Source organism: Ursus maritimus, unplaced genomic scaffold (genome assembly GCF_017311325.1).
Source record: "Ursus maritimus isolate PB19 unplaced genomic scaffold, ASM1731132v1 scaffold_10, whole genome shotgun sequence".
Lineage (NCBI taxonomy): Eukaryota > Metazoa > Chordata > Mammalia > Carnivora > Ursidae > Ursus > Ursus maritimus.
Window position 1 is genome coordinate 65,284,887 of NW_024423344.1, and position 22,164 is coordinate 65,307,050.

Below are 22,164 nucleotides of genomic sequence, written 5' to 3' on the forward strand. Positions count from 1 at the left end.
AACGTGCAGATTGTACAGACAGGGGCTGTGATGGTTGGGGTTATAAATCGCAGCAGGAATCAAGCCCTACATGTGAGTCCCAGGGAGACTAGTCACAAACTGAAGGGAGGGCTGGGGGAGCAGGAAACTCCGCACAGACCACACCTCCTTCAGCCAATGTGAAGATGTCACATAAAATCCCTTCATTCAGATCACCCCAGACCAAGGCAAAGAGAAAGAGGAGACACAGGAACTTGAATATTTACCCCAAAGAGATAGAGGTTAACGGAGAAGTGGTGAGTTAACTGAAGTTGGGTACTTTTCAAATCCTCCAGTGGCTCCCCATTTCTTTCCCAGTAAATTTCTCACAGTGACCAAGAAGCCCGACAGGACGCGCCTCCCAGCAGCCCTCTCACTTCTTCCCTACTATTTCACCCTGCTGGCATTTATACTCGCGAGGGCACAAATTATTGTCTTTAGTGCTCACTAAAGCATCCCAAGTACCTAAAAGCAGCTAGTACATAGTACTGACTCAAATATTTTTGGATTAAATGTATGAATCTTGTGTCCTTATTCATCATTCATTTTTCCATTGTCAGGATATAAGTTACATGAGGGCAGGGTCCTTTTTGGTCTTGTTTAATATATGGTAAATGTTTAGCAAGTTTTGTTTTTTGTTTTTTTAAGATTTTATTTATTTGAGAGGGAGGGTGCGCGCGCGGTGGTTGGGGTGGGGGAGAGGAGTTGACCGGAGGGGCAGAGGGAGAGGGAGAAGCAGGGAGCGCAATGCAGGGCTGGATCCCAGGACCCTGAGAGCATGACCTGAGCTGAAGGCAGACGCTTAACTCTACTGAGCCACCCAGGCACCCCAGTGTTTAACAAGTTCTTATTGGAAGACATATATGAATATGTACTATGAAAAAGTTATTGCCTCTGCTTACGGTATACTGAGTTAATACATTATGCATACAGGTAGCACAGCGTGTATCCATCACTCATAGGCAGCTATCTATGGTGGATAAAGAGTGTTATACAATAAAGTAAACAATGAACTGCTCATATAAATAGTACTTTACGGGAGGCAGTATGTAGGGTTATGGTTGCCCCAAAGTTACAATCATGTAGTGAACTGGAATACACTCAGTATGTAACACTGTATATTTCATAACACTCCTTAGTTCATTTTTTCTGCAGTTTGCTCTGTCTATGCAAACTCTTCTACTCAACTTCCTCAGGAAAAAAAAGCCACTGCTTTGCTGATTATTTGCAAAACTGCTTACCCTGGGGGCTTTTTTGTTTTTGTTTTTGGTTTGTTTACAAAAATGAAAAAAAAAGTTGTTTCAGTATATAGGAGCACTTTGCGTTCTTGAAGGAGAGCTTCATGCGCCAATGACTTACATAATCTATTTTGTTTTTCATGTGTATCGAAGGGCATTCACATCTATATATTCCTGTGTGCAAACGTAGGGGATGCGAAACTATTCTCTGTGATTGTTTGGATTGTTAATCTCGCCAGGGTTTCCTCAACATTCTCCAAGGCAGTTTCTGGCACCAAAGGGAAAATGGAGAAGTTGAGATGCAATTTTATCTCCCAATTGAACTTGATTAAATGGGGACTGTTCTAATCAAAAGTTTGAATCCTAGGGGAGTGCAGTGTTGTTAATGGGTTTGAGAATATTCGAGAACAGGGAAGAAGAGTACTAAAGTCACGGTGGAGAAGGAAGCAGGCAAGAAAATAATTGTAGTAAAGCTTATTAAGGCATAAAATTAGGTGAACAAATTGCTTCACAGATAGTGTTAAGCTCATTGCTAGACTGGCAAAGGAAGTGGAAGAAAGCTCTTTGAAAACATTATTTTTATTATTTTAATAATTTGTGTAGGATTCATAGTAGCTGCAATCTGTTAGCCAGAAACAATTGCCAGCTGGTGTCATCGTGGAGTAACTGTAGCAGGCTGAATGCAAACATGTTTTTCCTTTTACCTGGAGAGCATTCAATTTTATAAAGTTTCTATTCATTTTCACCTGAACTTGAGGTCTGCCCTTATAGATAAGGAAACCTGTTTATTGCATGTTTTAAGAGCTTTGATTAGGTTCACACCAAGTTCCACAACTGTAATAGGGAGACCACACCTGGGACAGACAGTGTTTACACAACTAATATCACCTTTCCTTAAAAATGTATACTTAAGGGGGGGCACCTGGGTGGCTCAGGCGGTTAAGCGTTCAACTCTTGATTTCAGCTCAGGTCATGATTTCAGCTCAGGTCATGATCTCAGGGTTCTGGGATGGAGCCACTCATCAGGAGTAGGGAGTCTGGGATTCTCTCTCTCTCTCTCTCTCTCCCTCTCCTTCTGTCCCTCCCCACTGTGTGCTCTCTCTCTAATAAAAATAATAAATCTTTTAAAAAAGGCATACTTGGGTACATGCTTGAATTGTCTGTGTAATTGCTTGATTCCGTGCATTGCTGTCCTTGTGGTTACCTCGAGGAAATGGTGGCACTCCGTTAGTTATTTTACTGAAAGCAAAAGCAGATTTCTGGGATAATGTACTTTGAAAAGGGTTAAAGCGCACTTATTTATGGAAATATACATTTTGTTAGTCACATAACTGTGATATTTGTCATCATATTTTCTTCCGAATTTCTCCTAAATAATGTCTTTTAACAAGGACATAATCGTGTTACGAGTGTTATTGTCTTTCTCTTGTTTATCTGGAAACGGACAGAATAGGTGCCAAAATACTGCAGGATGTAGAGATCACTCGGCTTTGCCTATAAAGCCAGAGGGAGAGGGAAAATAATTTAATTGTTCTATTGCGATTCCATTGCCTCTTCCTGCCTCTTGACTCAAACGGTCTCAAGAGGAGAGAGAGGAAATTATGGGCTCTTTTGTTGATGTTCACTGGGTTTCTTCAATGGCAATTTGAATGTATTTTGGGGGATGTTAGTGGTCGCTAATCCTGGCTCTGCTTTCTCCTGGGTGCCCTTGGTTCCATCTCCTCATCTCTGAAATGGGATATTATACTTCTCTTATCTCCTTCGAATGTTCTGAGGAGCAAATGAGATAACATCTAGAAGTGCTTTCCACTCAACAAATTGCTGAAGCATTCAGGTTACACATTTGGGTAGCTAACAAGGTTATACTTATCCATGTGATATCAAGCGACCTCATAGGAAACGAGAAACTTCTCAAATAATGTAAAAAAGAATAATGAATTTTTACTTTGGCAAAGCAAAGGTGTATATTTTAAAATAAGTAATACCAGTAACCAGATGCATTCAGGAAATCATAGTTGAGTTTTAGTTGTTTTTTCTTTTTTTTTTTGTCCTATCACAGATTTTTTTTGCTTTGGAGAGTAGTGTGATGCCATTAATAGGATTGTACACTTCAAGTGAGAGAAAAATAAATAGATTAAGCTTTAAAGAAGCTGATTCATCTTGCTCAACACCTTTTTTACTAATACAAGCTCACACAGTATCAGGAAGGACACTGTTTGTGGTTGTTTATAGAGTTGAAAAGAGGAAAGGAAGCAGAGGCAGGGAAGCCTTTTTGAGAAAAATCCCACCTGCCTAGAACAATAAGAATAACTTCCTATGGGAAAGAGTATCCCTGAAAGAGATCCTGATCTTAACTGATGGTTTGAAGAGGACAGTCTGACAAATGGAAGAGATCAGTACAGTGTCTCAAGAAAAGACAAGTACCGCGCAGATCCATAAAGAGGCCAGGCAGGAAGGTGACTGCTCTAAAGGCATGGGATACCAGGCTAGCCAGGAGGGACATGATGATCTGGGCAAGGAGATCAAATTGCATTGTTTCCCTCTTCAACACACTGCCACTCTCCACTTGGGTCAAGCAAGTATAGGGATTGTGAATGGTACGTTCTTTCATTACCTGAAAGACAGAAACTGTTATTAAACAGATTTGATTCTCAGGTAAATGTAATAGATGTTTGAAAAATAAAGTTTAAAAAAATCTGCACATAAACAAGAGCTTATTCAGCTTATGAAACAGTGTAGGTCTTATCCACATTGGGGGGGGGGTAAGGGGTGAGTCTTGCACATTTAGGAAGTCAATGTGTATTAGTAGGATGAATTTTAAGAGATGACCCCTAAGCTCCTCTTGCATTGGAAGTACTGCATGGTTGTGGGCTGGTTGGTCTGGTGCTGGAAGTAATGAAGTGTGCGTTCAACAAAGAGCCTGATAGCAGGTGCCTAATGGATCACTGATAGATGGACGCCGGTTGAATAAAATTGTAGAGTTGGACACGCCAAGTTTGTAGTTAAGGAGGGACCGGAATAAAACTTGAGCCACAGTTGGAATGTCTTGGGTGGAAATTAAAAGCAGTCTGGAGCCAATTTCCCCAGCCAGCTTGAGTTCAGTCCTGTCTAGGTGAGTCTGCCCAGCGGTGTGCGAGTATATAGGCCGGCCAGATTTGCGTCCATCCTCAGAAAGAGCTGCGGATTTAAAGGTCTCGGATCCGTGCCGGCGGCGCTCTCTCCTCGGGGCCTCTCTCCTTGCTCCGCCTTTGCCTCTCTCCCAAATACCTCCTAGCTCTAGGCTGAGGGGATTCCCACCCCCAGCTGCCTCCTCCAAGCCCCGCGGAGCCCCGGACTCCTCCCCTGGAAACTCCTCCGGGGCTGGGGAAGGCTTTGGCGCATGCTCCGTACCTAGGGCAGGTTTTTGCTGCGGGTAGCAGGGCTCCTGTCACACCGGCTGGCGGGTTGTGGCGGTGCCAGCCAGTGTGTGCGAGTGTGCCTGCGTGCCCGCGCCTGGGCGGACAGACCCAGAGCAGCAGTGCGACTCTTCCCGGAGAGGCGGCTCCGCACCGACGCCTCGCCGGCAGCCGCCGCGGGGGCTCCTCTGCAAACTTGCGGCAGGCGCCGTCTGCCCTCGCGGCTCCAGCGCCCGGCGACCTGAGAGCAAAGGCGTCGGGTGCGCGTTCTGGGCGCGGTGCCCGCGGCCGGCCCGGGCGGCGGGGCCGGGCCGCGCCTTCGCCCTTGGCCCGCGCCCTGGCGAGCCTCATGCAGCCCCCGCGCTCGCGGCCACAGCCGCCCGGCTGCCCCGGGCCGGAGCAGGACCCAAGCCGCGCTCCCCAGCGCCTGAGCGCCTGAGGGCCGGCGGCGGGATGCCCCGCGTGGCCTGAGAGCACGCGCCGCGCCCGGGCAGGAGCGGGGAGCGGGCCAAGCCGGGCGCTCCCGGGAGCGCAGGGCGCCCCACGCCGCAGCCGTAGCCGCGCGCGCCGGCGCCCGCCTCCCCGCTCGGCTCGCAGGCCCTGGCGCTGCCAGCCCGGGGGTGCCGGAGTGCCGCGGGGCCGCCAGCCAGCCGCACGCCTCGGCGTCAGGGGCATGGAGGAGCGGCGGGCTCGGAGCCGCGCCCCGGAGTCCCCGAAACTTCCGAGCGGGCGCCAGTCCGCGCCGCTGCCGCCGCCGCTTCGCCTGCAGGCCTGAGAGCGGGACCATGGATGAAAGGTTCAACAAGTGGCTGCTGACGCCGGTGCTCACTCTCCTCTTCGTGGTCATCATGTACCAATACGTGTCCCCCTCCTGCACCAGCTCCTGCGCCAACTTCGGGGAGCAGCCCCGCGTGGAGGAGGCCGGCCAGCCCGCCGCCCCGAGTCCCGCCCGCCGGGCACAGGCGCCGCCTGAGGAGTGGGAGCGGCGGCCCCAGTTGCCCCCGCCGCCCCGGGGGCCGCCCGAGGGGCCTCAGGGGGCCGTGGCGCCAGAGGACGAGGACGAGGAGCTCGGGGAGCCGGAGGAGGAAGAAGAGGAGGAGGAAGAGGAGCCGGACCCCGAGGCCCCCGAGAATGGCTCCCTGCCCCGGTTCGTGCCGCGCTTTAACTTCACCCTGAAGGACCTGACCCGCTTCGTGGATTTCAATATCAAAGGGCGCGACGTGATCGTGTTCCTGCACATCCAGAAGACCGGGGGCACCACGTTCGGCCGGCACCTGGTGAAGAATATTCGCCTGGAGCAGCCGTGTAGCTGCAAAGCGGGTCAGAAGAAGTGCACCTGCCACCGGCCCGGCAAGAAGGAGACGTGGCTTTTCTCCCGCTTCTCCACCGGCTGGAGCTGCGGGCTGCACGCCGACTGGACGGAGCTCACCAACTGCGTGCCGGCCATCATGGAGAAGAAGGACTGTCCCCGCAACCACAGCCACACCAGGTACTGTCTCCGGCCCCCTCTCGCTTCCTGCCACTTCCCCGCCCCTCTCCCCTCGGTCCAGACCCTGAGCGGCCCTGCGCAGTCTGAGCGTGCGGGAGGTTCCCTAGCGTCTTCCAGTGGTTGGGGCAGGGGCTTTGGGAGCGGGATAGGAAACCTCTGGATACCGTCCTGTCTTGAACTCACTCCTCCCCTCCTCCCTCCCCTTCCTTCTCCCCGCCGCTTCCCGCTACCCCCTTTCACCTTCAAAGGTGAAAGGTGTCCGGAGCAGTCGTGTGTGTTCTTCCTTGTGCCTAGGACCGCGTGGCCTCCCGCCCACTGTGGAGTGGAGGGGAGGCCTGGGTTAGACTAGCGAGGTCGGATCTTGTACCTAAATTGTGTGCGTGGAAACCCAAACCCGGTAAAAGGCAGGAGGAACTGGGCATAGAGAGGCAGGGCAGGCGTTTTCCAGGCACGCTGAAGCCAGAGACGAGTCTAATCCCTCTATAAGTGGCTCTTGGGTGGCTCCTCGCCAGCTCGGGGAAGCAATCCTCCTGATGTGTCGAAGACCCACTTTCAAATTCCTGCTGTACCTCGATAACCCTAATTCTGGAGATGGTCTTTGTTGCTGAGCAATTCCAGGATTTGGACTCATGCTGTTCTCAGCAAGATTTCCACTCTCCCCCGGACCAATCCATCCACATATTCCAGAGGTACTTGTTAAATGCCGACTGTGTGCCTGGCAACGTGCTACGTGGACACAAAGATAAAATAAGTAAAGTCTCTTCCTTTCAGGATAGGTAGTTTTTTCTCCCCCACAGCCCCCTTTTTAAAAATAGTAATTCTGCTGAGAATTAGGAAAGTTTGAAATCTTAATAGCCAATGAAACTGCTTACATTATTAACATCCCTGGAGAGAGGCATGGGCTTTAGAATTTGGTTGAATGTTCTTTCTGCCCACTGCAATTTGAAGATTAATCTGACATGCTTGCTCAAGGGACTAAAATATTAAAAGCTTGGAACACTAGTTTATTGAAGTTTTTATCTCAAAGGTTTCAAACAATTTGGTGTAAGGAAATAGGAATTTAAAAACTCAAGCTCAATATGTTGATATCAGATAGCTCTTGCATTTGACATTATGGAAAAACTTCATTTACTGGAAGCTACCCAGATCTGAAATTCACCACCACTGAAGCATCTAATTCTACTTCATTTCTCCAAGAATGAGCAAAATTTCATTATGGGATTTTTTACTCTGGCAGTTTTTCAAATACTTTCTCTCCTCCCTGCTCCTTTCCCTGTTTAATGGAAATTGGTTAGAGTAGGAAACTGGTTGGACTTGGAATGAAGGCATTAGGCTCCTTCCTTAGCATATTTTAAGGACCTTTTACTTTTAAAAATTATCAACTGTGTAGTATTTTAGATCCTGCCCCTCAGTTTTAGCTTAAAACAGTTTTTCAATTAATTATTACTTTCAAACTTCCTACCAGACAGGACTATTATTTCAATGAGAGACAATCTTTGCTGCATTTTACCCCAAATTGCACCTTTTGTATTTCAGCCTCTCTATATTAATTACTGACTGACCCCAACGAATTTGGTACTTTGATTCCCAGTTTCTATTTTGGTAAAACTAGAGCCTTTGATTATCACAGAGAAACATCGAATGACTCTGCAGTAGGGATTGGCATTCTATTCTTCCAATATATATATAAAAGTCTCAGGGGATAGATGAAGAGTTTTGGAGGAACAAGAGGTTATGGAACCTGAAAACAATTGAATTTTTGCTTAGTGATGCAATGCTGCTTCTGCTATAGACCCTACATGGATTAAGCAGTAAGGTCTCACTCCTATAGGAAATACTCAGTTATCTCTCTACTCTGTGACGTAGGAAAATTCCACCTTGCCTATTTGAACATATGGTTTCTATGTCAAATGCTTCTCTCTGTTTAGAGATGGACCATGAACATTTATTTCTCTCTGAATCACAGGTTATCAGATAATCAACCTGCACCAGGTTGCTTTTTATTATTTTTTTTATTTTTAAATTTTCATGGTAGGCTTTTTTTGGGGGGGGCTGGTTACCACTCTTTATAATTCCTTTTCCTTTTCTTCTTCACCTTTCTCCCCTTCTCGATATTCTAAGTTACTTCTTTTGCTCTAGATATTGTAGGAAGGAATGGTTGTGGCTTACGTGAGGCGCCCTGCATTAAAAGTTATAGGGAAAAAGTTGAAGGGATGTCCAGTAGCATCTTCCTCAGAGAGAAGATTGAATTAGTGGTCTGTCATTGGAATGCCTGTGTACAGCATTCTACAGCCAACTAGATTAGCCTGGATAATGGAGGGTACATTTCCACAATGCAAAATGGCAGATAATCTATTGCTACATAATGGGAACAAGGTTCTTCAAATAGGGCTGACTCCAAGCAAAATTGAGAAGTAGATCATGTTGATTTTAGTTCCCTAGTCTTTTTGCTTTTGGCCCCCCTTGAGGTCCCCCTCCCCATTTCTCACAAGGATTAGGGCCTTTATAAGTCATGTAGTGAGCAAGAGCAAGGATTCTGGATTCAGACGGGTATGGCTCTTGTGTGTAACCAAGAGTGGCCCCTACTAGCTATGTAACCAGAACTGTGTTACTCCTTCTGAGCCTCAGATCCTTCATCTTTGAAGCATAGGTAGTAATTAGTACTTCTCTTACAGAGGTGTTGTGAGAACTGAAGGAACAAATGTGTGCAAAATGCTTAGTGCAGTGTCTACATACACTTACTCTGCAGGTGTATAGTAACAGTTAACATTCGTTGTTAATTGTAGTAACACTGTTTTCCCACGTCAAGGCTTTCTTCGTTGAAAGGATCTGAGGTCATTTCCTTAGAGCAGCTCATTGTAAATGGATCACCTTATTTTGTAGAGATGCTGTTTTATGATTACTTGTATTGAGACAGAATCCTAAGTTCTAACCTTAAGAAATAAATGGAAAATTGTGGAAATTTGGGCATCAATCAATGCAGGGGGCATCAATCAATACAGGGACACAATATTAATTGGGTATATATTCTGTTGGTGACAAAACAAACAAACAAACAAACAAAAACCAACCTCTCTGGAATGGTGTGAGCAAGTGGGAATATTGAGGACCAAAGGCAGAAGTGGGAAGCCCACTCTGAAAGGAGATGCATGGTTTGGATGAAGGAGCCATCATATGGACTATATGGACCCAGGCAGGGACAAGGCTCTGGGACTGGCAGTTTGGATCCAGCACAGAGGGCTTTTTTTGACCACAGAGATTAGTTAGAGTAAAATAAGAAGGAAATCAGAAGGTGGCACATATGAATGACGTCTTCGATCCTATCACTGATGATTTCTTCTCATTATTTTTCTTTTGCTTCCTTCTGCAACTATCTTTTTGGTAGGTTATTCTTTCTTATTATTCTTGTGCTACCTTCCTTATTACTGCATTTCCTTCTTTTATCTGCATGTTCAGGTCTTTAGAAGACTGTTCTTTACCATTGTTGAGTATGGATAGAATCATAACATTTTATGGCTAAAAAAGACTGAAGAGGTAATCAAGTCCTATAATATGTGCGGCAAATGGGCAACTTAATTCTAAGGAGGTGAAATGGTATATCTAAGGTTTCTTCAGGGAACTTGAATCTTCATTTTAATAAGTTATATTTGATGTTTTGGTGTTGTTTTCTTCTATTTACTTTGAAAAGTATAGTGGATAGTGTTTTTAAGCACTGATGATGTGCCAGGTACTGTGATAGTTCTGGCAATATAGTTTTGAATAGTGTCAACTTAGGCTATTAGCAAAGAAAGACCTTGATCTTCTTTGGTAGGTGAGTATCACTCTCATTCTTAAATAATGGTAGAAAGAGATTCTTTTTTTTATTTAAGATTTATTTATTTTAGAGAAAGAGAGCAAGAGCGTGTGTGTGGGGAGGGGCAGAGGGAGAGAATCTCCAGTAGACTCCATGCTGAATGCAGAACCCCATACGGGGCTCGATCCCACGACCCACGAGATCATGACCTGAGCCGAAACCACGAGTTGGCCACTCAACCAACTGAGCCACCCAGGCGCCACCTTGCTGGAAAGAGAGTCTATTCACACCTTTTGTGGGGTCAGATAGTGATTTTTCCCTCTGATGACCTGCTTTCTGTTGGTCCTGTTGGACTAGTTGGAATCTTATGAATATCGTAGTAGACAGGACCTTCTGTGTTGCAAATGATACGAACCTAACTCAAACTCAGTTCATCCACAGGGGGAGTTATTGGCTTAATAACCAGACCACAGGAAATGCAGGGGTAGAGTAGGTTCCAAGAATGACTGGAACTGGAGGTGTGGGGTCTTTCTCCCCACACTCCTTTGGATATTGACCTCATCAAATTGGCTTATTCCGTGAAGTCGGTAAATGGCTATCATATCTAGTAGTTCCACAGGCCAAGCAGATAGCAAGCTTTCTCCATGTTCCAATTTAAAATCTTGGGGAAGGCCGATTAGTCAAACTTGGATCTTGTGACTGTCCTTCCTGCCAGTCCATGTGGCAAGGGTGATGAGGTTTTCAGACCCACCTGATATCATAGTACCACCCGTGGGACTGGTGTGTGTGTGTGTGTGTGTGTGTGTGTGTGTGTGTGATGATAAGAAGGGGACCTCACATAGATAAAGCTCCCACATAGACCATCGGGTTCTGGATAGTCTTTCCAGTTGTGTCCATTACAGGTGTAAGTGAATAAAAAAATAAAAAAACTTTCAGATCTCTCCTTTGCATTCTTGCATGTAGGAACATTTTTAAGTCAAACTACAGCCCAGGTTACAGACAGCAGCTGGAAACCATGTCAGATGAGGAATAATTTGAAGAAAACAGAAGTATCTAATATGGAGGGGGAAAAATTAAGGAGAGACGTAAAAATCGCCCTCCAATAGTCAAAGGAGGAAGGTGCAGAAAATGGAGAAAGCTTGCTCTGTATTTCTCCAAAGGATAGAACTAGGATATGTGGGATACCAGTGGTAGGATAAGCTTTCAACTCAGAGTAAGAAAGAACTTCTTTTTTTTTTTTTTTTAAAGATTTTATTTATTTATTTGACAGAGATAGAGACAGCCAGCGAGAGAGGGAACACAGCAGGGGGAGTGGGAGAGGAAGAAGCAGGCTCATAGCGGAGGAGCCCGATGTGGGGCTCGATCCCATAACGCCGGGATCACGCCCTGAGCTGAAGGCAGACGCTTAACCGCTGTGCCACCCAGGCGCCCCAAGAAAGAACTTTTTAAAATTTGTAGCTGTCTTGGGTACCTGAGTGGCTCAGTCAGTTAAGCCTCTGGCTTAGGCTTAGGTCACTATCTGAGGGCTCTGGGATTGAGCCCCACGTTGGCTCCTTGGTCAGCAGAGAGTCTGCTTGTCCCTCCATCCCTCCCCCTGCTCGTGCTCTCTCTCTCTCTCAAATAAATAAGTAAAATCTTTAAAAAAAAATCTGCAGCTGTCTCAAATGAGAATGAACTCTTTTGTGCCCCAGCGTACTCCCTAGCAGTGAAAACTTTAAATGTGGCTGATCAACCAGTGATGTTGTGAAAGCAGTTCCTTCCCCAAGGAAGGGGTGAGCTTGTATGGCCTTCTATTTTAAGGTTCTGGGTTCTCATCTTAGCTGAATTCAAGGTATCTTTCTTTACCCCTTTCCTGCCCCATGCAGAGAAAACAAAATGGAAAAAAAAAAACCCAAAAATATTACAAATGAACTCCTCATTTCTCAAACATTTGTAGATATTTCTCCAATGGTAGAACGGTACAGACGATGGCATAGACTGTTGTATTCATTCAGGGCTAAAAGCAATGGATAGGTCCTGTGTGCTAGAGCGCTGCTTCTTTCATAATCAGTATAAAATGGTAAGATGAGAAGATAGAGCACCAAAAGCCATCACTTAGCACCAAAAGCTGTCACCACTTTGAAACATCATCTGGGTATTGCTTTTTCCTGTAGACAGCAGGCTAAAATATATAAGGAGGCTGCAGAGGTCTGTTTCAGACTATCTAGAATATTATGGCCCATACTGCTTTCTAAAACATAATCTTTTTGATGTCTCTTCTAATTAGAAATGTTGAACTGCGAAGAAGGTTAATTTTCACCATCAGGTTTGTGCGCTGTGTGAAACGAAGGAGATAAGAGATTGTTCTGTCTATATGCCATATCCACTTCTACGTTCATTTCTACGTTCATTACAGAGTCTCTGAAAGTATTGCTTCTGGTCCAAACCACCAATATTTGCTATAAATCAGAAGGAGGTTGAATTAAACCCAGTTCTTTTTTTTTTTTTTTTTTTTTGAGTTGTGAAGATAAAACTGGAACCAGTAAATGGTGATGGAGGATTTATTTTTCTGCCTTTTTCTTGCTGGTTACCTTGGGATGTTGGCAAGGGTTGATATTTTAGAGAAATACAAATGCTCATGTAATAATTGGAAACTAGGTAAATTTAGCCACTAACAATGTGGATTGGCTTAATCTTAGACTCTTACATTATTATTCCCCAAAGCTAATTATTGCCATCTCATTTTTACTAAGGACAATCAGAAGCTTATGGCATTTGAAAGTTACTTATGCTTGATAATGAATTAAACAGGTTTAATTGAGACTGCCAAATCTTAATGTGATTTTAAGACTCGTGAAATAAATTATTGGGCCAAGAAATAAGTTTAGTATGAAAACAATTAAATGGGGAACCCAAATTAATATTTTCTAGTCATCAATTATCTTGTTTTTGAGTTTGTTAAATTATGGATATCATATATAAATTCTCTGTTGATTTTAATTGGTTAATATAACTTTATTTTAATTATAGCTAAACGTTTAACTGCGTGTTGGGAAGTATACTGGACAGTTAAGTTAGACAGTGTTACTTGTTTGTATCTCCTCTACCATATACAGTTGCTCTGTAAAACCCACATAAAGTTCCCAAGCCCAGAAACTGACCTATAAAAAATGCTCAATACATGTCAGCTAAAAATCTATCGTACGTTCTAGATTACCTTGTAAAAATATCAGCATAACTTGACCAGATTGTGGTTCTTTATGAAATGATCCAATGTTCTATGTCATGACTCTCTTAGGTGAAAATCCTGATTGTTAGTCATTGCCATCCATAATTAGCAAGATGTTAACTGCCCTGATCCTCTAGAGGAGGAGTAAAAGTCAGAACAGAGGCCAGGACTTATTGAACCATTCTAGAAGGTTTCTCCTGTGAGACAGTATGCTAGAAGTCAGGAATTCCTTTGGGTACAAGATTAATCTCATTCATTCTCACTTTAGGGAAAAAAAATCAGCCTAACCAGAGAGCGTAGACTCCTTGATGTAGGTTGGGAGGCTGAGGAAAGTCTAAACAATGTGGTCCGGATTACTCCTGGTTGAAGTCAGACGGTTGAGGTGGTTGTGGTTGGAGAGTGTGATATTGAAGAGCATTGGAAGGAGACCCTCAATTAGGAAAAAAAATCTTCAAGGGAAATTGGCAGAAATCAGTGACAAATTTATCAGCCACTGAAAATCACTGGAAATTGTGCTGATGCCCAGTTTGTGAGTGCCATTTGGGTGATGTTTACCAGCATGGGCTGTGGTATCAAATAAACTGGATTTTTTTTTAACTTAGAATATATGTCTCTCTCTTTTTTTAAAATTTAAATTCAAGTTCGTTAACATATAGTGTGGTGTTACTTTCAGGAGTAGAATTCAGTGACTCATCACTTACACACAACACCCAGTGCTCATCCCAGCAAGTGCCCTCCTTCCTGCCCATCCCCCCTCTAGTCCATCCCCCCACCCACCTGCCTGGCACAGTCTCTTACTCCCATGGAACCCTGAAGAAGTCAGTTACCTCTTCTGTCCTCTGATTTCCTTCTCTGGAAAATGGGAGGAATAGTGGTACTACCGCTGGGGAGTCCTAAGAGTGTACAGAGCCTGACACATGTAAGAGCCATTATTTTGTTCTCACGGGGCTTGTCTTGCACATCCATGCTGTTGTGCATAAAAATAAAATGATGAGAGGCAACCTGTACCATCCTTTTTGAAGCTGGAACTTCTCATCCCGAGTGATGCAAAAGAGAGGCCATAAATGGTAAAAGTGAACGTTAATTTGTAAGTCACCGTGGACACTCAGGGGGCACTTAACGCTGTTGAATGGAAACTTGCCTTCTTTCTTCAGCATATCATTTTATTTTTTTTTTATGGGAAATTAATGAAACAGCAGCAGAAATGTTTAAAACACACACAATTAAATTCATAAATGGAGCAATCCTGCAGTGAAATTGAATTAGTTGCCTGTGGGCACATAAATATTTGCAGTTCATCGCAATTATTAATATCTTACAATGCTTTTATTGGTAAGTACGGTGCCATTTGCTATCAGAACCTTGCATTTAACACCATGTGTTCACGGTTACCCCTGCATTCTGGTTTCTTTATAAACATAAGAGGGTAGAATAACCTTCTTGCTGTCCTCCAGATTTATTTGTTAGATTTTACAGAGTATATATTCCAAAGGAATCAAGGTTATGGATGTATGACTGTAAACCTGGATGATAGCTTCCATATTTTGTGGACTCTAATTATGAACTTGTAGAATTTTATAGGTTTGCTTAAAAAGTGAAAACCTAGATCTAGAGAGAAGGGTACATGTGACTTTAAACACAGATAGGTGGTAACTTGACCTGCGTGGGGAAGTCTGAAGGAAAGATCTGTGGAGTACGGCGAGAAACAAGGTGACATACCCCAGAAGAGAGACCAGACACTGATCGTGTAGAGTGTGAATTAGCAGGATGCTACAGCGGGGGGAGAGAAGGAGGACAAAAGTAGTCAAGGTGAAGGATGAAATCCTAAAAACTGAATTCCAGAAGAATATTGAAAGTGGAGGCCAACAGTTTATCTCCTAGGCACTGGTTTGTCTCATTAGTCCATTTATGGGTGGTCATCCGCTATCTAGGCGGCTGTCCGCCTGGGAGGGCCGGTGTGCTTAAATGCTGCTGGTGTTCTTTTATTTCCTTCTGCGTTCTTCTTCTGTGACATGGGGAGCTGTATTTGTTTCGTCCTGGCAGCAAACAGAGGCATGCTCTGGAATGGCGAAGGGGCTAGTACAGAGGTAGGAGGGGCCTCCCCACAGGAGCTGCTCGCAGAAAGCAGCCCCCGCCAGAAGTACGGAGCTAAGGCAGAGAGGGCGGGTGGGGAGGAAATCGCTTGATCACTTTCTCCTCCCACTCATCCCCCGGTCCCCTTCCATGGTCTTCCGCTGGCTGAATACACACGGAAGCTCAATGACTAGAGAGTCATGTGACACAATGCGTGTGCTTTCCCAAGGCAGAGAAAGGCAGAGAGTGGATTTGGGTTTGGAGTGGCTGGGTGGGATGAAAATGGAGAATAACGTGCACAGTGCCTTTAAATAGCTTGAAATTTCTTCTAATCCATCTTATGAATGTCCCATTCAGTTCTACAAACAAGACCAAGTACACATATCCATTCTTTTAGTACCTGAACCACATGTTTTCTGTATGGACCATTAGTCTCCACCTAAAGAATGGTGAATTGAGCAAAGGACATTGAGCAGAGGAGCGATCACCATAAACAAGCGACTTTTCCCCGAATAGGAGAAATGGTGCTAAATTTGGGTGGTTTGTCACTGTACCCCAGAATCAGCTGGTAATGGTAACACATTTGGGCAGTTATATCTGTATGATGATGCATCGTGGACAACACACATTTTATATTATATCTGCATGTGGTATTTTATAACTTTGAAGTCTTACAGCAATATTAGTTAAGACAGGACAAAATAGTTTGCAAAACTGGGTGTAGTCTGCAAAAGCATGCTTGTGAAATGAGCTGCTTCCTGTTTAGATTTTCTTCCAAGAACATTAGGAATGTTAAAAGTAATGTTATTGTGGCTTTTAGTCTCTGAAGGTAAAAGGTGAGGAAAGAAAAAAAATTGTATCAGATTTGAAACTATTTTCATGTTTTTGGTTTTAATTAAGACTTTTGAAATACTATTTCCATATTTATCTTGGGGAAGATATGAGACACTTGATACTATACATATGTGCAACACTCTGCAAAACATTAGGCACATGGAATCTCCTAACATTAGATATTGAAAAATAGTTGAAGATACCTGAGAAAATTTGAGTAACAACTATCAAGTCACTGCTTTAATTTCAAGAGTCAAAATGTCATGAGTAAAACACTATTCAATGTATTATGCATTTGTAGGTGACAAAACCAATATTCAGCGCAGTGTCTGTTCCTAGTACATCTGTTAAGCTTGGTGCATATGTGTTAAGGTTATTTCTTTTTTTTCTTTACGTTTAAAAAAGATTTTTGTTTATTTGAGAGAGAGAGAAAAAGTGCGAGTGCATGAGTAGGGGGAAGGGCAGAGGGAGAGGGAGAAGCCGACTCCCTGCTGAGCTTGGAGCCCATTGCAGGGCTCAGTGCAGAGCTCCATCCCAGGACCTGGAGATCATGACCCGAGCCAAAGTCAGACGCTTAAACGACTGAGCCACCCAAGCGACCCTTCCCAAGTTCATGTCTTCCATCCCTTGGAGGGAATTTTGCGTTGCTGGGAGCAACATCATCCATGACGAACTTACCCAGCTCTGCCCTCTTTTTCACAGTTCCACAACACAACGCTCTTTTTGTTCTCTGGGACCCCATCCTGTGACCTGTAAATGGAAGGATCATCTTCAGGCCCTCAGGTCTGTGTGAAAGTTTCTTGCCATGATAAACTTGCCTTGGGAATTATATTCTGCCGGCTGTGAAAGTTATCAGCTCTAAGGAGCCTGCGCTCCATTTTCTTTTCTTTTCTTTTCTTTCCTTTTTTCTTTTCTTTTTTTTTTTTTTTTAAGATTTTATTTATTTATGTGACAGAGAGACAGCCAGTGAGAGAGGGAACACAAGCAGGAGGAGTGGGAGAGGAAGAAGCAGGCTCCCAGCGGAGGAGCCCGATGTGGGGCTCGATCCCATAACGCCGGGATCACGCCCTGAGCAGAAGGCAGACGCTTAACGACTGTGCTACCCAGGCGCCCCTGCACTCCATTTTCAACTGAATTTAAGTCCAGTTAACTTAAAGATTCCAGGAGAGGTGTTAGAGAAGTTTTTCTTTCCTTCATAGCTTCATCGAGTTTGTCATTCTGCCTTCCGAACACTCGATGAAAGAGGTGGATTAATGGGTAGTTCTATTTCTAATGTTTCTACTAAGAAACAGTTCTATCAATACTTCTCTTGATAAATAAATATCAAAAGTATTGTGTATAAAAACGCCGGGCAACGTGAAGGAACTCAGGTACATTGCAGCTGTCAAATTTATTATCTGATGTGTATTTAATCCAAAAATATTTGTCAGCTCTCATGGCTCATTCTTTGTCTTTTAAATTCAGACTTAAGCCTACAGCACCACCGCAGATAAATTTCTTTGCTTTGAAAGTTTTATTCTCCAAGTTCCCTATGTGTGCTATAAAGAATAATTAATGTAATGAAAAAATCAATACAGTGTATAAATTATTTAGGCTTTACTATCATTGTAATTTTCTCTTGAACACCTATTGATTGGCGACAATTCATTTGTTAATTTCTTCCTAATAAGATATTCATCGTATTAGGTCTGTAGTAGTGCTGTCCCTGCACCTTCAAAAATAAGTCATGAATTACTAATGATACATGGAGCAAGTTAACCTACTAGTGAGTGCCGTGAGGTGGGAAACAGGCAGAGGGGAGTCATTTGAAATGTGGAAAGCCTATGTAGTCAGACAACCGCTAATAACTAAATGAGTAGACTCTTGTAGGGTATTAATTTGTACTTTAAAATTTTATGTGAATGTATTTTTCCAGGTACAAGAAGGCCTTTGCATTGGCAGATTCTGCCTCAGTAGCATTTTCTAGCCCTGGTAAAATAAAGAGGCAAAGAACATATGTTCTGAAACCCAACTGGGGGTTTAAATCCTGACTTTATTACTTGTTATTATGTGACCTGGCATGAATTGCATAAATTCTCCAGGCCTCGGTTGTTTTTTGTTTTGTTTTGTTTTTATCTGTAAAACAGTGATAAAAACATTTCTATTTGGGGTACGTGTTGGTTTGAGACCTCGGGAGCTTCCTGGGTAAAATCCGAAATACCCCTGTGCATGGAGGGTAAAGAAAGACTGAAGGAAAAGACAGCCACTCCGGACTGGTAGGTGGGAGAGGGGCAAGGGAACTTACCTCTGAGGCTTATCTTGGGCGGCCCCAGGATGAGGAGCTCTCCACACCTGCCTGCCAGAGTCGTAAAAGTTTATATAGAGACCTTAACTGAGTTCAGTCCAGGTGGTCTCAACACTTTCCTATCTCAAGGCTGTGTCCTCAAGACAGCTCCTAGCGTGGGATGTAGGCAGAAAGTGCCTTCCAAGGACAGGGGAGCAGTGGAGAGAAGCCTCCGATTGTCTGGGTCCAGCTTGTGCCTGGTCAGCCAGTGGTCATGTCCTCTAGATGACGTCCTCCAACAGTCATGTGAGTTAATGCACACACACATTTATAGGTGTGTGTGTTTCTTTTTAAATTTAACTTCTAAATCCACAATTGTTTTGGGAGGGATGAGGAATAATCTTCTTAAGTGTCTGCAACAGTGCTCTGGATGAATTGGTTATTAAATGCTGCTTTGATAGTCGTCCACTGAATTTCTTCAGAGGAGTAGGAAAAATCTGAGACCTTTTGGAAACCCAAGGAGACTTGAGTCCAAGAACTCAAACTGCCAAAATTCATGGCAGAGAGAACGTTTGTGTCAGCTTATTTGTACCAGGGAGGCATCTAGATTTGCGATTAAGGGACCATGGTCTGAATCTAGGCTTCTTCATGGGCTTGTTTACTTATCTGTTATGTGGCCTTCCTGCCAACATGTAATTTTCCTGAAGATAGTGACTATTTTGTTTCCCTCTGCATCCTTAGTGCCTAGAATAGTGCCTGGTCATAATGGCTCTCAAATAAATGTTGGCTGAATAACTAAAAGAATGGAAGAAAACAAGCATAAATAAATTTACTAATTTATCGGGCAATTTGGAGAAGAATATGTGTCTTGTCTTCCTTTCTGGAGTTGTTGGAGGTTAAGGAAATGCCAGTGAAAGCACTTTGTAAAGTATAAAGTACTATACAAATTTAAATTTACATTGGCGGTGAGAAGTCTTTTGATATAGAATGGAAAAGGAAGGAAAGTTGGATTTTAGAAATGCAATGAATATATAATTCAGCTTTTACGGAGAGTTTCCAAAAATCAGGAATGACAAAGATGCATTTGAAAAATATGCAAAATACGCATTCAGCTCAACAACTTGCTAGAGGAATGATCATTTTCCTTTAAAACAGGACATAATAGATAATAAAAATCTGATCAAAATGCTTAACTTTTTCTCCTTAGACCATCAGGAAACCTTTTTTCCCCAGGGATTTGGCACAGATCAAGGTATAAAAGTGTGTGTGTGTGTGTGTGTGTGTGTGTGTGTTTAACCCAATGCTTTACCCCTTTGAGGAAGCCCTCCTAAAATTGGTATTTTTAATTTTGTATTCGTGGCTTTATTATTATTTTCATATGACAGCTATAAATTATGCCTTTTGGTTAATATGTCCTGAAAGTGAGCTGAGAATGTAACTCATTTTCATTTAAGCTGATTTAGCATGTGATCATCCACTGAGCTGTTCCTTACATGCTTTTGAAGCTAATTACAGAGAGAGCAAAAAGTTATCTTAGAAGAGAAAATAAAATCTAAAATCAAGAGTGTGCATTATAATAAAGATCTATCAGCGGAAGAGCTTTGCTTAGTAACAAGCTGGTTTTCATACATGAGTGCCTGGTCGCTTCTAGGGGGATGGACACCTTTGCCTGGGTGGAGATCTAGACGTACACAGAACACCTGAGCTAGGCTGGAGACTTCGCGGAAGTTCCATATGCTGATGGAAAACTGCGATCACAGATGTGGTGACTGGCAGCAGGAGGGGATTCAAAAGATCATTTATTGAACTCCGTGTTAACAGCAACAGCCTGAGGCAGGGAGAAGCATCCCCATTTTGCAGATGAAGAATATGAATTTATTTATTAGGATTCTATCAGCTGCTTTTAATAAAAATTCAAATTCAAATTGGCTTAATAATAAGACATTTAAAAAGCACATAACAAGCCCGGAGAGAATTGGTTGATTCTGTCTTGAGAGCATTTTCCAAATCTAATAAAGCAAAGAGGCAAAGCACCTAAGTTTTGGAGCCCAGCTGTGGGTTTAAATCCTGACTCTACCACTTATTGCTATGTGACCTTGCACAGACTACAAGAATTCTTTCGGCCTCAGTGTCTCAATCTGTAAGAGTGATAAATAGATTGCTCCCTGGGATTAGCATGGAGGATCAGAGGAGTTAATGCCCACGGACATTTAGAGGAATACCCGAAACGTAGTATTCATTAAATGGTAGCTATTGTTATTTGTTGGAGGACCAGGTGTTTTTTCACACCTTTATCCTGTCCCCTTAAACTTGCTGACTTGGCTGATAGGCTGCCAGGAGGCTGCAGCTGTTCACGTAGAATTTCCTGGCCAAAGGGACAATATTTAGAGCAGAAAGGGTCACGTTCCCCTCCCTAAGCCCATCAGTGGCAATGGGAATGGGATCTCCAGGATTTGTCCCTGAAGATGGGGATAGGATAACCCTCCCCGGAGTCATGAGTGGATAGAACAAAATCAAGGCTCTCTCACCGAGGGGAAGGGGGGATGGATGTTGGAGAGCCCACCAATAGAATCTCTGTCCTGTTTTAGAGAGACACATGGGATTAAATTGTAAAGCCAGACTTCAAATCCAGGCTTCACTTATAAGTTCTGGGCTGCCAATTATTCTAACTACATCTACGAAAAGGGTTGCATTTCTACAATTAGTCAAAGATGATTCATTGACTTTTTTCATTCATTTCTTTGTTGGTTTAGTGAACGTCAGCCTACATTTATTGAGTGTCTACTACATATCAATCACATGCAGTGCACTTTGGGGGAAATCAGAGGGTGAAGAAATAGTAATTATTGCTGACACACTGTAATTGCTTACTTTGCTTTAGGCTAAGTGCTTTATTATGTAAGTACTTGCATTAAGTAGGTACTATTATCATCTTCATTGTACAGATGAGAAAATGAGGTTCAGGGATGTTCAGTGACTCGTCCATGGTTGCAGAATTAATCATTGGTGGAGCAGCGAGGTATTTTAATCCAGGTGTATCTGATTTCAAAACCATGTCTTTTTTTTTTTGAGCAGGAAGTAGGAAGGACTTTATTATTACTTTTTATTCAGGTATACTTAACATACAGTGCTATATTAGTTTCAGGTGTACAATATAATGATTCAACAATTCTCTGCATTACTCTGTGCTCATCAAGATAAGTGCTCATCCTCCATGCGGGACCATATCTCTTAATCTCTAGACTGTGCTAGAGATCTGTGGGGATGTGACTGCCGTCTAGGCAGGTAGGAAGAATTCCAGCAGGAGCAAGGCAGGACCACAGGAGAGCTAGGTGGGTTGTTATAATAACCATGTTTTCTAGTTTTTGTATTTCATGCTTTGACATCTGGGGCCTTACTGATCCTGGAGGGATTGCCCCTCCCAGAATTAGCTAGTTCCTAGAGACAAACCAACGAATTCACAGCCCATTTCCCCAACTGTTTCCTTTATCAAGCTCTTGGACTGCAGGCCACTACCTGCCCTATGCTAATCACCTGAGGGCCAGGTACCAGACAGTTTAGCACAGCCACCATACCCCAGAGCCCGCAGCAATTACTCCATCTAGCCAGTCCTGAACTGGCGTACCCTGCCTCCCTTGTTCCTGCCCTCAGAAACCACAATGAAGGCTCTCGTCCAAGCTTTCCTCCTCGTTTCCGCTGCCACCTGACAGCGGCCTTTCCCGTGTGGTCTGCTGTGGCATGCTAGGGGTCTGTGAGTATACAAAACTCCTTCCTTCATGGCAGTCGTTTCTGCGTCTGCTTTTCTTACCATACATGATTCAAACAAATCCTAGGTATCCTTAACACAGCTTCC

General features: G+C 43.6%; 1 protein-coding gene across 1 annotated transcript in view; it reads left to right on the forward strand.

Moving 5' to 3' along the window:
- Positions 1-5,436: 5,436 nt before the first annotated feature.
- The window catches only part of HS6ST3 (heparan sulfate 6-O-sulfotransferase 3), a 628,686-nt gene continuing 611,958 nt past the window's right edge, over positions 5,437-22,164 (forward strand). The window contains exon 1 of the mRNA XM_008685052.2: positions 5,437-6,140. Within this exon, the coding sequence (XP_008683274.2) occupies positions 5,437-6,140 (704 nt within the window). The remainder of the gene's footprint in view (positions 6,141-22,164) is intronic.